Source organism: Trichechus manatus, unplaced genomic scaffold, assembly GCF_000243295.1.
Source record: "Trichechus manatus latirostris isolate Lorelei unplaced genomic scaffold, TriManLat1.0 scaffold00045, whole genome shotgun sequence".
Classification (NCBI taxonomy): domain Eukaryota; kingdom Metazoa; phylum Chordata; class Mammalia; order Sirenia; family Trichechidae; genus Trichechus; species Trichechus manatus.
The window spans coordinates 5500323-5513750 of record NW_004443981.1 but is presented as its reverse complement, the minus strand read 5'-3'; the positions used below and the strand labels follow the sequence as shown (position 1 = coordinate 5513750).

The following is a 13428-nucleotide window of genomic DNA, read 5'->3' as shown; positions in this document are numbered from 1 at the left end:
CTTTCTCTTTACTCAGCTCTCTGCGTTTTTGTCCTTAGAATTGTAGCGTTTTAGAGCCAGAGGGATGGTCTCATTTCCTGGGTCTGCCCTATTGAGGGGGGTCGGAGCTCCTCTGGTCACAGAGGTGATGGGTGGCAGGACCAGGGTCCCAGGGACATTCTATCTCTCCGCCCATGTTCTTTTCCTAGAAATACTTGGCCGTTTTTTTTGGTTGTTGAATTCTGTTGTTGATAATAGTCATAGACTCTTTTTTCCCTGCTTGTGTTGGTGCTGTTTGCCCGAGAAGACTGTAAATTCAGCAAAGTCTAGTTTTGTCCCCATTCTTCTTGTATTTTCATAGTGCCTACCATGAAGTCAGGAGGTAGTGAGTAAGCACTTGTCCAGTTGAAGTGGACAAGTGGCACACATGTGGCATGTTTATCATGCCCGCACCTTTCCGTAGAGATTCTAATGACTCATTTCACTGGCCTCAGAATCCTTACCAGTGCAGGGGTCTGGGCAGCCACTATCAGTCGAGTGTAACCAGCAGGTGGGATACATCCGGTTTCAGGTGTGGCTTTATCCAAGACTCAAATAATATGACGAAAGCCTGGTTTTTCTCCTTTTCTCAGCTCTGTTGTCTCAGTTTGAGCTGCATATCTGAGTTTTGGCTCAGTCGGGTCTTCTCCATAAGATCACACAATGACCAGTGCCTGGTCTCCAGGCTTCCTCTTTTTCCTCAAGTGAGGAAGAGTGCTTTCATTCCAGCATTCCCTGCGAGAGCTGTGAGCCTTACTCTGATTGGACCAACTGGGGTCACATGACCAGTCCTGACCCAGGGTATAGCATGCTCTGATTGGCCTGTCCAAAGTCATGTGCTCCCCAGCAGGCTTGAGCGGATGGTGGCAGCTTTCCAGACTACATGATGCCCCAAAGAGAAATTGGGGCTGATGAGGAGGGAGCAGCAGGGGCAGCCCTCCAGACACCCTCAGCAAGAGGGATAAAACCCTGCTCACCTTCCGCGTTCCAGCACCAGCCTCCGCTCTCTAACCAGCAGGCATTGCTTTTGTTTCAGGAATACATCGATGCCCACCCCGAGACTATCGTCCTGGATCCCCTTCCTGCGATCAGGACCCTGCTTGACCGCTCCAAGTCCTACGAGCTCATCCGGAAGATTGAGGCCTACATGAAAGGTAGGGAGAGACAGGTGTGGCCTCAGCATCTGTCCACAGCCAAGCAGCCCCCCTCCCTAACTGATCACAAGGTGGCCGTGGCCTGGGGGTCCAATCCTTTTAAATACTTTAGGGCAGGGAGTAGTTGAATTCCATGGGGGAGAACTTTCTGGGAGGTCCTTTGTTTTTGCCTCTGTGACCAGGAAAGAAAGACCTCAATGTACTCTTTGGATGAGTGGCTCTGGCCACTTGAGGAGGGTTTTGTTCCATCATGTTGAGCCCACGGGTGGCATGGTGGTGATGAAGTGTCCCAATCACACAATGCTTAGAGGACTGGGTGCATGTGGAATAGAACAGCTCAGCAGCAAGCAAGGGGAGTTATGTAACCTGGCGAAGGAGACAAACAAGGAATTTAAAGGGCCTTTAATCAAACACACAGAGATATGTCATGTGGCAGCTGAGCCTCTCGGGGTACGCTGTGTTCTCGGTGGGAGCCTTCATCTTTGTGGCTTCTCCTGCCAGCTGCAGGCTTTTGTCCCTGAGCACTCATCCTCCCGACCTCCAGGGGCAGGGTGGCTTGAGAGAAGGTGATACTGCTTTTCCAAGGTGTTTGTTTATGTGAACAGGGCTTTCTGGAAAGATTCATATCAATAGTGACCTCCTAGTTCTCCTGGCCTGTACCAAGCTTTCCCTGCTGAGAACCTTTTGTTTAATTTTAAGGAGAAGTTCTTTGCCTGGGCCCTGGGGCTGCATGAGGATTCATCTTTGGGGCAGGAGAGGCAGCCCCCCACCTTCCCCAGTCCTGCCATGCAGACTCTGATGGTGGCCTCCAGGCGCTGCCTTGAACTCTGGCCTGGGTGGTGACTTGGCCCGGGGGTCGTTTTGTGCAATGGTGGGACCAGTGGGCAGAGTGGGGTGCACAGGGTCAAGGCGGCCTGTCTAAAAGGGGCCGTTGTGGGAGAGAGAACTGCATTTATTGGGTACGGGCTGTGTGCCTGGAATAGGGCCAGCCTTCTTGCTCGCAGTGCTCATAAAGGTGGGCACAGCGACCCTCCTGTTGTACATCTGAGAGGTGGAGGCTCTGACAGGTTAGCAGCCGCACCACAGTCACATGGTCTGTAAGTGGCAGAGCCAGCCTTCAGCAGGTCTTCCAACTTGGGGTCCCCAGCTCCTAACCTCTCACCTTGACTTTTATGCCCACGACCAGAAACACCATCCTTTGCTTACGTTTAAGCAACTAAAAACTAGACCACCTTGCAGTGGCCCCGGAGAGCCCTGGATATGGCAGCATCTGACAGCTGAGGTCTCTGGCCCCAGGAGAGCTGGGAGTCCTTGGTTCTCTCTCTCAGGAGCATGCCCTGGGTAAGAGCTGCACCTGGCTGTCCTCAAAGGGGGTCTCAAGGCCTTTCTGTCTTGGTGCCTGGCCCTCCCTGTCCTGGTGCAGAGCATGGGACTGGCCTCCGGGGTGTGGTGCCCCCAAGCGGGCAAGCTTTGTCAGTAGCCCATCACCCTGTCTTCCTTTGGTTTGAGGTAGCCAGCAGCGCTGTCAGCATCCCCTCCCTTTGCATGCCTTTCCTGGGTCCACCCAGAACCCCAGATGAGGAGAATCTACAGGGCTGCCCCCTCTGGGGCCACTTGTACCCCAGTCTACCCCGGGTAATGTTTTTGCTCTGGAAAGGAAATCCACCTCATCCTAGGAGGTGTTTGTTGGACACCAACTACGTGTGCAAGGACAGGAGACAGTACTAAAGATGAGAGGGCATGCCCTGCCCCTCCTTGGAGCAGAGATGTGTGGGAGAAGGTAGCAGGCCCACAGCTGCAACTGATGCCCTCACCACGCCCACCAGAAGGGATGAATTCTGGAGGGATTAGGAAGGCGCCTTGTGAAGAGGGCTGTGTCAGAGCTGAGAGCACAGGCTTTGGAGACAGACCGAGGGAAGTCCGAATCTGGGTCCTGCTGGCTGTGTGGCCTTGGGCAAGCCACTTGACCTGGCCCTGCCTGTTTCTGTGCCATGTGAGTAACAGCTGGTTGAGCCACAGCTCTGGGCTCGGGCTAACCCGGAAGCCGTCTGTAGTGCACTTAGCGCAGTGGTCACCCTTGGAATCACCCAGGAGCAGCGGCCGCTCCTGTTATAACTGGAGGGGATGCGGAGTCTGAGTTGGGGCTTGGCGTCTGTCTTTGATTTTCACGAAAATCAGGACTGGGAGGCAGGTGTGAGCTGGGGCCTAGGCTGTGGGCATGCATGACGTGGTCAGGGAGCAGAGGACTGCAGTAAGGCTGACTGCACCCTGCACAGGAAGTGGGGTGCAGTGGTCTGCTGGAGTGGGGACACTGGCAGCATGAAGCCCCACTGCCCACTGTTCAGCGGGGGAATTTGGCCTCTCCCCTGGGGCCAGGGAGGAGTCCCTTGGGAATTTTTGAGCCAGGGAGTGTCCCAGTTCAGTTTGGGTGTTAGAAAGTTCCTGCCAGCCAGCCACAGGGTGGAGGCTGGTTGTAGGTGGCAGATTGGGGAGGTAATGAAGCGGGGAACTAACTAGGTGGCTGACAGGTTTAAGGAAATAGAACTAACAGTAGGTATGCCTTGCTCCAAGGCGGACCCCACCTCCCCGGGCCCCATGGGAGGGGGCTCCAGAAGGCTGTGGGAGTCCTGGGGCCGTCACTCTCTGGTGCTCGCAGAGTGACCCCAACTCTTAGCCTGGAGAGCCTCTTGTCCAGCGGCGCTGTCCCAGGCGAGGTTCTCTTCTGCAAACACTTTCTGCTGTAACTACCTACACTTGCCCCTCTGGCAGAGAGGAAAGTGTCTTGGTTATCTAGTGCTGCTATAACAGAAATACCACATGTAGATGGTTTTAACAAAGAGAAGTTTATTTCCTCACAGTCAAAGTAGGCTAAAAGTCCAAACTCAGGGTTTCAGCTCCAGGGGAAGGCTTTCTCTCTCTGTCAGCCTTTGCATCAGTGTTCCCCCGGACTAGGAGCTTCTCGGCGCAGGGACCCCTGTCCAAAGGACGCGCTCTGCTCCTAGTATTGATTTCTTGATGGTATGAGGTCCCCCTGTCTCACTGCTCACTTCTGTCTTTTATATCTCAAGAGATTGCCTCAGGACACAATCCAGTCTTGTAGATCAGGTCCTGCCTTACTAACACAACTGCCACCCATCCTCCCTCATTAACATCATAGAGGCAGGTTTACAACATACAGGAAAATCACACAGTACCAGGAATCATGACCTAGCCAAATTGATACACACATGTTTTGGGGGACATAATTCAAACCATGACATTCCACCCTTTGGCCCCCAAAAAATCACATCCTTGCAACATGGAAAACATATTCACCCCATCATATCATAGCAAAAGTCTTAACTCCAAGTCCAAAATCCAAAAATTCCTCTTCATTTGTGAAATCTAGAATACAAGTTCTCTGCTTCCAAAGGTACAATGGCAGAACAGGCACAAGCTAGACATTTCCATTACAAATGGGAGAAACTAGAGGAGAAGAAGTGATAACAGGCACCAAGCAAGTCAGCAGAACACATTACATTAGCCCTCAAGGCTTTGAAAATAATCCTCTGTTCTCTGAGACAATTTACACAATGGCCCTGCCCTCCAGACTCTAGGTATTGGCCACAGTCTCCTGATTTTGAGTGGAGGCCCCTCGGCCCTGGGCTTCAGCTCCACCTTCCAGGCCCACTGGGACAGCAGCTCTGCTCCCTTGGCTTTAGGCGCACCATTCTCCTAGTCCATTGGAGTGACAGCTCCACCCTTAGAAGCACCAGAGGCCATGGCTCCACCCTTTGAAACCCCTGAGGTCATGGCCATACCTTTTGAGACTGAAGCAGCTTGGCTTCTTGTGTCCCTTGTCTCTACAGCTTCTGCTTCCTATGGCCTCTCGGCCCTCGGGCCTCATGCCCCCATCTGCCCTGCTGGGGCAAGTGTTCCAAAGCTCAGTAGCTCCACCGGTATAAGTGCTCGGAGGCACCCCACTCCGCCACAAAGCCTCGTGCACACAGACACTCAGCTCTCTCACTCTGTGGGTCGGCAAGCCTAGCTCCACTGGTAAGTGCCCGGAGACACCCCACTCCGCCAGGAAGCCTCCCGTGCACAGGCACTCAGCTTTCTCGCTCCATGGGTCGGCTCCAGCGCCATCTCGCACTGGTCTCCTGGTTCTGCTGCCATTGGTTCTCTGCTGCTGCTGGTCCTCTGTCACTGCCACACGTCTATCCATTCACAGTTTTAAAACCGCTTCCACATTTTAGGTATCTGTTAGAGCAGCACCCCACTCTCTCAGTACCAAACACTGTCTTAGTCATCTAGTGCTACCATAACAGAAATACCACAAGTGGCTGGTCTTAACGAAGATAAGTTTATTTCCTCACAGTCAAAGTAGGCTAAAATTTCAAATTCATGTCATCAGCCTGCATGTTTACAGGATTGAAGTCAACTCAGCAGACACCAGGCCAGGGCCTCCACGCATAAGTGGGCATATTAGGGGCTGACAGGGAGCTCAGCTGCGGGGTCAGGTTCAAGTCCACGTGCCTCTGACTTAGCTGTGCTTGGACAGGCTGCTTAAACTCTCCACGTTACTTTTCCGGCAGCAGGGGGACACGAGGGTTAGAGGTCACAAGGCAGGGGTCTGGCTCTGTGTCAGCCATAGATGGGGGCTCACTTTGTGGTCTGGGGGCTCTTGTTTTAATAAAAAATGAAGCTGGGGCCATCCCAGAAGTCTTTGGGAGTGGGGGAGACGTGGATGACTTTAATGTAGCGTGGAATGTGGTCTGCACTAGCATGCAGCACACAGCGAACAATGAGAACTCCGTTTCTGCTGGAGAGTGTCCTCCCCAAGGTGGCAGATGTGAGTGAAATGGAGAGAGAGCCGGCGTGTGGGGCTCTGTGGGGCTGGCAGGCTGTCGCGTCAGAGCAGGGAGGATGTTGACTGCCGCGTGCAGATGTGGACTGTTCCGGGCAGCCAGGGAAGGTGTTGGAGCTGCTGAGTGAGGTGCTGAGATGACTTCATAGACAGTCCAGCCCAGATGTGGCCTGGAGTCTGTCTCGAGGCTCTGATACTGTTACCTTTGTCCTGCTGGGGGGTGACTGGGGCCTGTGGCCTGCAACAGTCAGTGACCCCCACCCAGCCACAGGTGGGAGAGGGTCAGGTGAGGCCTGCTCCGCTGGGTCCAAGAAACGTGGAACCCAGGTGCTGCCTGCTTGGGGAGCCACGCAGGTCATCCAGGGGAGGGCCCAGTACCTTCCAGGCCCAGCAAGGGCCTGCTGACCAAACCCTACAGGCTGGCGTGGTGCTCAGCCAGCAGGAAATGGTCTGCGGGTGGCTGCGACTGCTGCACCCTGATTTTCTTATCATGCACGCCGAGTTGGCTTGTATTCTTCCAGGAGGGTGAGCAGAGGCTGGATTTCCTGGAGCCCTTTCCTGCCCACCCAGGGCTGCCCTTGGGCTGCTCATTGCGAAGCACAGGCTCAGCTGGTCTCCCCTGGGTCCCACATCCCTGTCCTCCCAGGTGCCCAGGCTGCTGCTTGGAGCAGACACAGAGAGCCTGCTCAGGGAGGCGCATCCCCTCTGCCCACTCCCTGCTATTGCTGGAGGCACACAGCCCTTCTAAGCGTACTGTAAACAGCCATAATTACCCTGTAAGTTCCCCCAGATAATGATAGCAATCCAAGCCACACCACTTTTGTGTTGGGAGACTCCCTCAAGTTGTCACCATTCCCCATGCTGAGGGGGCTCATGCTGTTCTCACATTGCGGGGCGGCTGCAGTGAAGACCAGGCCTAGGGTGGCTGCTGCAGGGCTGCCTGGGTCCTGAATGATGGGGAGGGGCTCTGCTGTGCAGCGGGGGCAGGCAGGTGGGCCACGGTGTACAGGGAGGTTCTCCCAGGGATGACATGGACCAGGGGCGTCCATGCTTAGGTGGCCACCTGACTTCAGGCAGAGCATCAGCCACGGGGACTCCCCTCTGCCCCCTTTCAGCCCCAGGGAGGCAGGTGAGGTGAGGCCTGCCCTCTCAGCTCCCAGCCTCACCTGTCTGGGTACCCGGTCAGCCTCTGCATGCTGGGTGCCACCTTCGGTCCACACCCGCAGAGTTCCTTCTCGCAGACCAGGGCCTGGAGGGGAGGTGAATTCCTTTCTCTGCCCGAGACCTGTCAGTCTCAGTGCGCCAATTCAGTTAGTATTCAAGTTGCTGCAGCAACAGAGACCTAAGGGAACGCTGACTTGAGTAAGATAGAACTTGGTTTCTCTCTCATGTAAAAGTCCAGGGCCAGGTCACCCAGTGCACGTGAAACGAGAGGAACCCAGCTTCTTGCAGCCCACTCTTCTCCCATGGTGGGCCCTCCATGGTCCAGGACGGTGGCTGAGACTCCAGCCATCACATCCATGATGTAGACATTAGAATGGAGAGCGGGACCAAGATTAAAGAAGCAAAGGGCAGTAAGCACTAGGTATGTTTTATGGAAGAGTCCTGAAAGCTACATGTTACTTTGTCACAGATCATTGGCAGAACTTAGTCACAAGCCAGACAGAGCTACAAGGGAGTCTGGGAGATGTAGCCCTTATTCTGGGCAACCATGTGCCCAGCTAAAATTCAAGAGGTCTATTGCCCTGGAAGACGGGAGAGCCCGAGTTTTGGGGACAACTAGTGGTCTGCCACACCACCTTCCGAGAGGTAGGCTCTTGCCTGGGGATCCACCTTTCCCCTGGGTGACTGACAGAATGGTCCATCTCGTCTGGCCGGCCAGGGGTTTGGCCTCAGTGGCAAGGCCCCTCCACGCAGCAGGTCTAAATGTGAGGTAGGACAGCATGCAGAGTGACCCGCCCTGAGCACCTTGGCCAAGGTTCCCTAATAGATAACTGCTTCTGGGAGGCAGCCCCTTGGGGACCCACCTGCACCCACACCCACCTCCATCCCACACGCCTTGGGAAGGCAGAGGCACAGGTAGCTGTGAACTGGATCCAATCCAGACCAAGTGCAGAAGCCTCCTGTAAGTTAAACACTGGTCCAGGCCTGGAGGGCAGGGAGAAAAGGCGGCTGGGGCAACAAGCGAAGAGTTGCCTTGCGTGCATTTGCAGCCATTTCCCTCGCTGGTGGCCCATTGGTGGCCCCCTTTGCTGCACGGTGTTGGGATTTGGAGATGGAAGCTCCAAAGCCCAGGCCTGGCTCTGCCACCCCAGGCTGAGTGGTTCTAGGCCAGGCTGTGGCCTCCTGGCCTGGCTGACATGATGCATGAGAAGGTTCTGGGGCTGTGATTGAGGAACATGAATTTGTCTCCTGGCTCCGGGGTGGTGGATGGTGAAGGTCTTGGCACCGGGTGAAGGGCACGATAGGTGATTTTGAGTTGAGGATGACTCAAGGTGACGGGTGGCTCCCTGTTCTCCTTTCCTGGAACCTCCCGCACATGCTCTGGAGGTGACAGATGGCCTGATGGGATGCCAGGCCCCCCTGGGAGTGGGGCAGATGCCACAAATGGAGTGTTTCTGCCTGTGGTTTCACTGGAATTTAATCAGGGCTCATCTTGGCGACCGTTTGGAAGCTGGAGTGAAGCTGAGTAATCTAGACACCAAGTGAGCTGAAAATAACATTCCTTAGAGCCTGGCAGGAATAACTCCCCAAAGAGCATCTTCCCAGGGGTGTGGGGTCTGTGTGATCGAGGTGGGGGGCTCCCGCTCACAGAGGAGGGGGCCAGTGGTCTGCCCTTGGTGAGCTGCAGAGGGTGTGGGGGGGCGTCCTGGGAAGGGATAGAGCATATGGCACATAGAGCTTGCTCACCCTGAGCTTGCCCAGCTGCAGGCGGCTGGAGTTGTGGAGGACATGGATGGGGTGCACGTCCCCGTGGGCACCGCTCCCAAGTTGGGCCAGCTTCCAGCACTGACTTTGTGCCTCAGCCCCTCAGGAAAATGCTTCGAGCCTGTCAGGTGGGCTTCTTGAGGCATTGGCACCGCCCTCATCTGGCAGAGTGACCTGTGGGTGTGTGACTGACATGGTTAATGGCCTCTTGCTGCCCACCTGAGTGTCAGCCTGCCCAGCCCACAGGTCCCAGGCTGAGGGGTCAAAGTGGGCAGGAGCAGGTGGCGGGGCATGTGGCACAGGCCTGGAGCTGACCAGAGAGGTAGGTGCCCCTTTGGGGGGTGCGCTCAGCTTGTGCTTTCTGTCCTGGACTTTGGGGGTGGGTTGGAGACAGTCCTAGTGTTCAGATCTGGTGCTTTCTGCTGCCCAGGCAGAGAGCCCACGCTCAGATCGAGGTGGCATCCCCACCCCACCCTGTGTGATGTTGAGCACCGGTTTGCCACTCCCCCACCCCCACCCCGCGTATACCCTTCCTGGCCTCAGGGACAGCTAGGTTTGAATCCTGCCCCTGCCCTGGGGCTCTGGGTAAGTCACTGAGCCCTCATTCTTCTTTGCTGACCCTCCAGCACATCCACAATGTCCCACTTTTCAGATGAGAAGACCAAGGCTTAGAGAGCAAAGAGACTCATTGATGGTTTCAGAGCTGTAAGTCTCCAAGCCAAGCTCTGACCTAACTTCCAGGCTCGCCGTCCCCATTACGCCAGACACCCATTTTGCAGCTAATTCTCCGAGCCCCATCCACTCCATCTCCCTGCCCTCTCCCCATCCTGGGAAGGATCTGCTCCTGCCCCTGCTCCAGAGCAGAGGCCGCACCTGCTTCAGGTGCCTGGAGCCAGGCTCATCTGTGCCAGTGGCTCCCTCCCCCACCCTCACCCCACTCATTCTCAGCTGAGACAGGCCCACCACCCTTCAGGGACCCAGGAGTCTGGAAGGTCAGCCCTGCTGGCTGGCCTCACAGTTGAGGCAGCTGAGCCCAGAGCACCTCAGAGGAGAATCAGGCCCCAGGGAGGGCAGCCCACCAGGTCACATCCCTGCCCTGCCTGACTCATTCCCACCTCCCCACAGGCCAGGCCAGCCTGGATCCTTTTCCTTGGCCTTTTGAGGGTTTGTTTGGGGTCTCTGTGCTTTGGGGGCCCTGAGGGCCCGTCACAGTGATGCTGGACTACTGTGCAGGATGGGCCTGCATCCACCCATCTAAACCACAGAGCACTGAATGTGGCAGGTAATTCAGGTGAGGGTGCCTTTTTAGATAGAATGTGTAGCATTGGTTTGACATGAGGGGTTCTTCATTCATTCATTTATTCATTCATCTTCTAGTTCCTCGTCAGTGTGCCTGTATGGAGCACCTCCTCTAGGCCAGGCCCTGAGCCAGGTACGGGGTTCGTCATTGTTTCTTTTCATTCATTTATTCATTCATCTTCTAGTTCCTCGTCAGTGTGTCTGTATGGAGCATCTCCTGTAGGCCAGGCCCTGAGCCAGGTACGGGGTTCGTCATTGTTTAACCCCGTGCCCCTCTAATGAAAGTACCAGGTCATAGAGTCATAAATGTCAGAGGGGCCAGACATCACAGTCTCCTTGTTTGGTTACCCGCCCCCCGCTCCCCCATTTTATAGACCAGAAGCTGAGCCCAAGAGTTGCAGCACGCCCGCCTCTCACTGCAGCCCCACAGGGAGGCTCGCTGACCCCAGGGAGCCCTGAGATTTGAGCATCTGGGTGACTGAAGTCCCCAGGTGGATGAGAGGTTCCTGAGGGGAGGGGTGAACAGACCCCGAGCCCTCTCACCAGTGCCCTGCGTCTGTCTTGCCATATCCATGTCCCAGCTGCATGAGGGCTGTGCCTGAAGGGGCAGTGGCCCCAGTTCCTGGGCTTCTGCCTTAGAGGGCCTCAGATCAGGACACCTCCAGCTTCGGAAGCTTCCGAGATCCGGGGGGCTGGTCCTGCCTGGTCAGTGTGGGGATCCAATGATGTCCCCCACTTTTCGAATTTTGCTGGATGCAGCTTCACAAAGCCCATGGACTCCCCTGATGGAACCACACAGGCTGGTGCCCAGCTTCGTTGCTCATGCTTCACGCCGATAAGGGGTGCCAGCTCCCTGCCAGCACTGACCCTCTCCTCTGTCATTGGCAGCCCAGGACCTAGGCGAGATAAATGCACACCAGGCCCTCTGCCAAGCTCCTTGCCCCCTCAGCCCTGGCCCAGGGCACAGGTCTAGAGGCTCCAGGGAGAGACTCCCAGGAGTGAAATGAGCCCTTGTGGCAACTGGTTGAGACCCCCAGGAGATGCCGATTCATCCCTGGGGAGCGGAGAGGGTGGCTGTTCCCCTGAGGCACTCAAAGCTTAACCTGCTGGGCCTTGTGGCTGCCTGGGTCTGGGGCAAGGACTCATCCTTCAGCAAGGCACCCCACAGCCGCCTCCCTCCAGCCCTGTCCAGCCCCATGGCTTCTGGATAATCACCCCTCTTTAGCTAGGCCTGCCAGGCTTCCGGCTCATCTGCAGGCATACGGTGGCTGCCGAGGCCTGTCCCGGCCTTTCCGCAGGGCCTGCCAGGAACCCCTGACCCATATCCCCCCACAGGAGGCTGCCAGATCTGATCGCTCCTCGAGGTCGGTCCCTGCAGCCCCTGAGTATCCAGGTGCAACCCAGGGCCACGTGGTGAACCAGGTGCTGTTTGTCTTTGGGGCTTCCAGCTCTCTCTTCTAAATTCCTCTCCTGTTGTTATGATGACTCACCCCCTTCCAGACTCCGGACTCCCAGGGGTCTTTTTCTCCCTCCTCACACTCAGTCTGCCAGCTCCCAGGTTAAAAGTCTCTTCCCTGGGACATAAGTAGGGCAGGCAGGCTCTCAAAACATACTTGTTGGCCAGGTTGATCACACAGTACCTGACTCCAGTCATTTACATTTTAGTGTGTATTTAAGACCCATCTAGTGTCTTTCCAGCTGAAAGAGACCTTGAGCTCTCACCGCTGCCAAAACAGCTGCTCTTCTCCCTTCTTTGAAGATGAGAAAAGAGGCTCAGAGAGGTTGCAGGACTGACCCAGGGCCACTGAGCTGGTAACTAGCCTTCCGACTCTCTGTCCAATGCTGTCTCATATAGGGACCCATGCCACTGCAGCAGCCTTCTCGGAAGCAGTTAGTTAATAGCTGCATTGAACCTCAGCTGTCCTGTCTGTAAAATGGGGATGTTGATAATGACACCTTCCCGTTAGGGTTGTTGTAAGGATTAAATGTGGTTATGCTTTAAACCAGTTGCCACTGAGTTGATTCTGACTCATGACGACCCCGTGTGTTGCAGAGTAGAACTGCACTTCCTAGGGTTTTCAAGATTGTGACCTTTTGGAAGCAGGTGTCCAGGCCTTTCTTTGGAGGTGCCTCTAGGTAGATTCTTAAGGAAGAGTACATGCCCAACAGGTGTTGACAGTTACGTTTCAGACGGTGCCGTGAGTTGTGGCCCTGTGAGTCCTGTGTTCCTGAGCTTTTAGTTTGCACTCCGTGGTGTGCTTTCTTGTAACCTCTGTGTCCCCATGCGACCAGCCCCCTTCTACCCATCCTTCCTAGGTGCCCGCCCCATGTTGGTCAACGCGTAGCCGTGGCTTACATCCCCAAATAAGGGGGATTTTCATGTAGCCCATGTGGTTTTTTTCATATCTTTATCCGTTTTTAAATTATGTATTACGTATTTATTTAAAAGTTCATATTGTACAGTTTTTAGTGTTACTACTTTTTATTTTTTAAACAATTTAGACTAACAAAAAAAGTTGCAAAAATAGTACGCAGCTTCACTCAGCTTCCTCTAGTGTTAATATCTTAACCCGTTGCCGTTGAGTTGATTCCAACTCATAGCGACCCTATAGTACAGGGTAGAGCTGCCCCATAGGGTTTCTAAGGAGCGGCTGGTGAATTCGAACTACCAACCTTTTGGTTAGCAGCCGTGGCACTTAACCTGTGGGCCATCAAGGCTCCATAGTGTTAACATCTTACATAGCCATAATCTAATGATCTAAACCAGGTCATTAACATTGATAACAATGGTATTAACTAATCTGCAGACCGTATTATAATTCTGCCCGTCAGTTCTAATACCCTTTTGCTGGTCCGGGGGCCAGTCCAGGTGTCATCCCCTGTCGTTCCTTCAGTCTGGGGCAGTCTTGGATGGTTTATCATCTTGACCTGGCACTTTGGAAGAGTATTTATAGAACATGCCTCAATTTGGGTTTGTCTGGTGTTTTCTCATGATTAGGTTATGCATTTGGGACAGGAACACCACACAAATGATAGTGTTCCTGGGATATGTCTTCTGTCTGGTTAATGCTGATTATTCGGTTAAAGTAGTGTCTGCTAGGCTTCTCCACTGTAAGGTTTCTTGGTTATTGACAAGTATCTTATGAGGAGATACTTTGCAAACATCCTGTTCCTCATCACACT

The 13428-nt window shown here is 54.6% G+C and overlaps 1 protein-coding gene across 1 annotated transcript in view; it reads left to right on the top strand.

The window, feature by feature from the left end:
• ITPK1 (inositol-tetrakisphosphate 1-kinase) overlaps positions 1 to 13428 on the top strand; it is a 185330-nt gene that overhangs the window by 130584 nt on the left and 41318 nt on the right. Inside the window, exon 4 of the mRNA XM_004376682.2 lies at positions 1055 to 1172. Coding sequence (XP_004376739.1) covers positions 1055 to 1172 — 118 coding nt within the window. The remainder of the gene's footprint in view (positions 1 to 1054; positions 1173 to 13428) is intronic.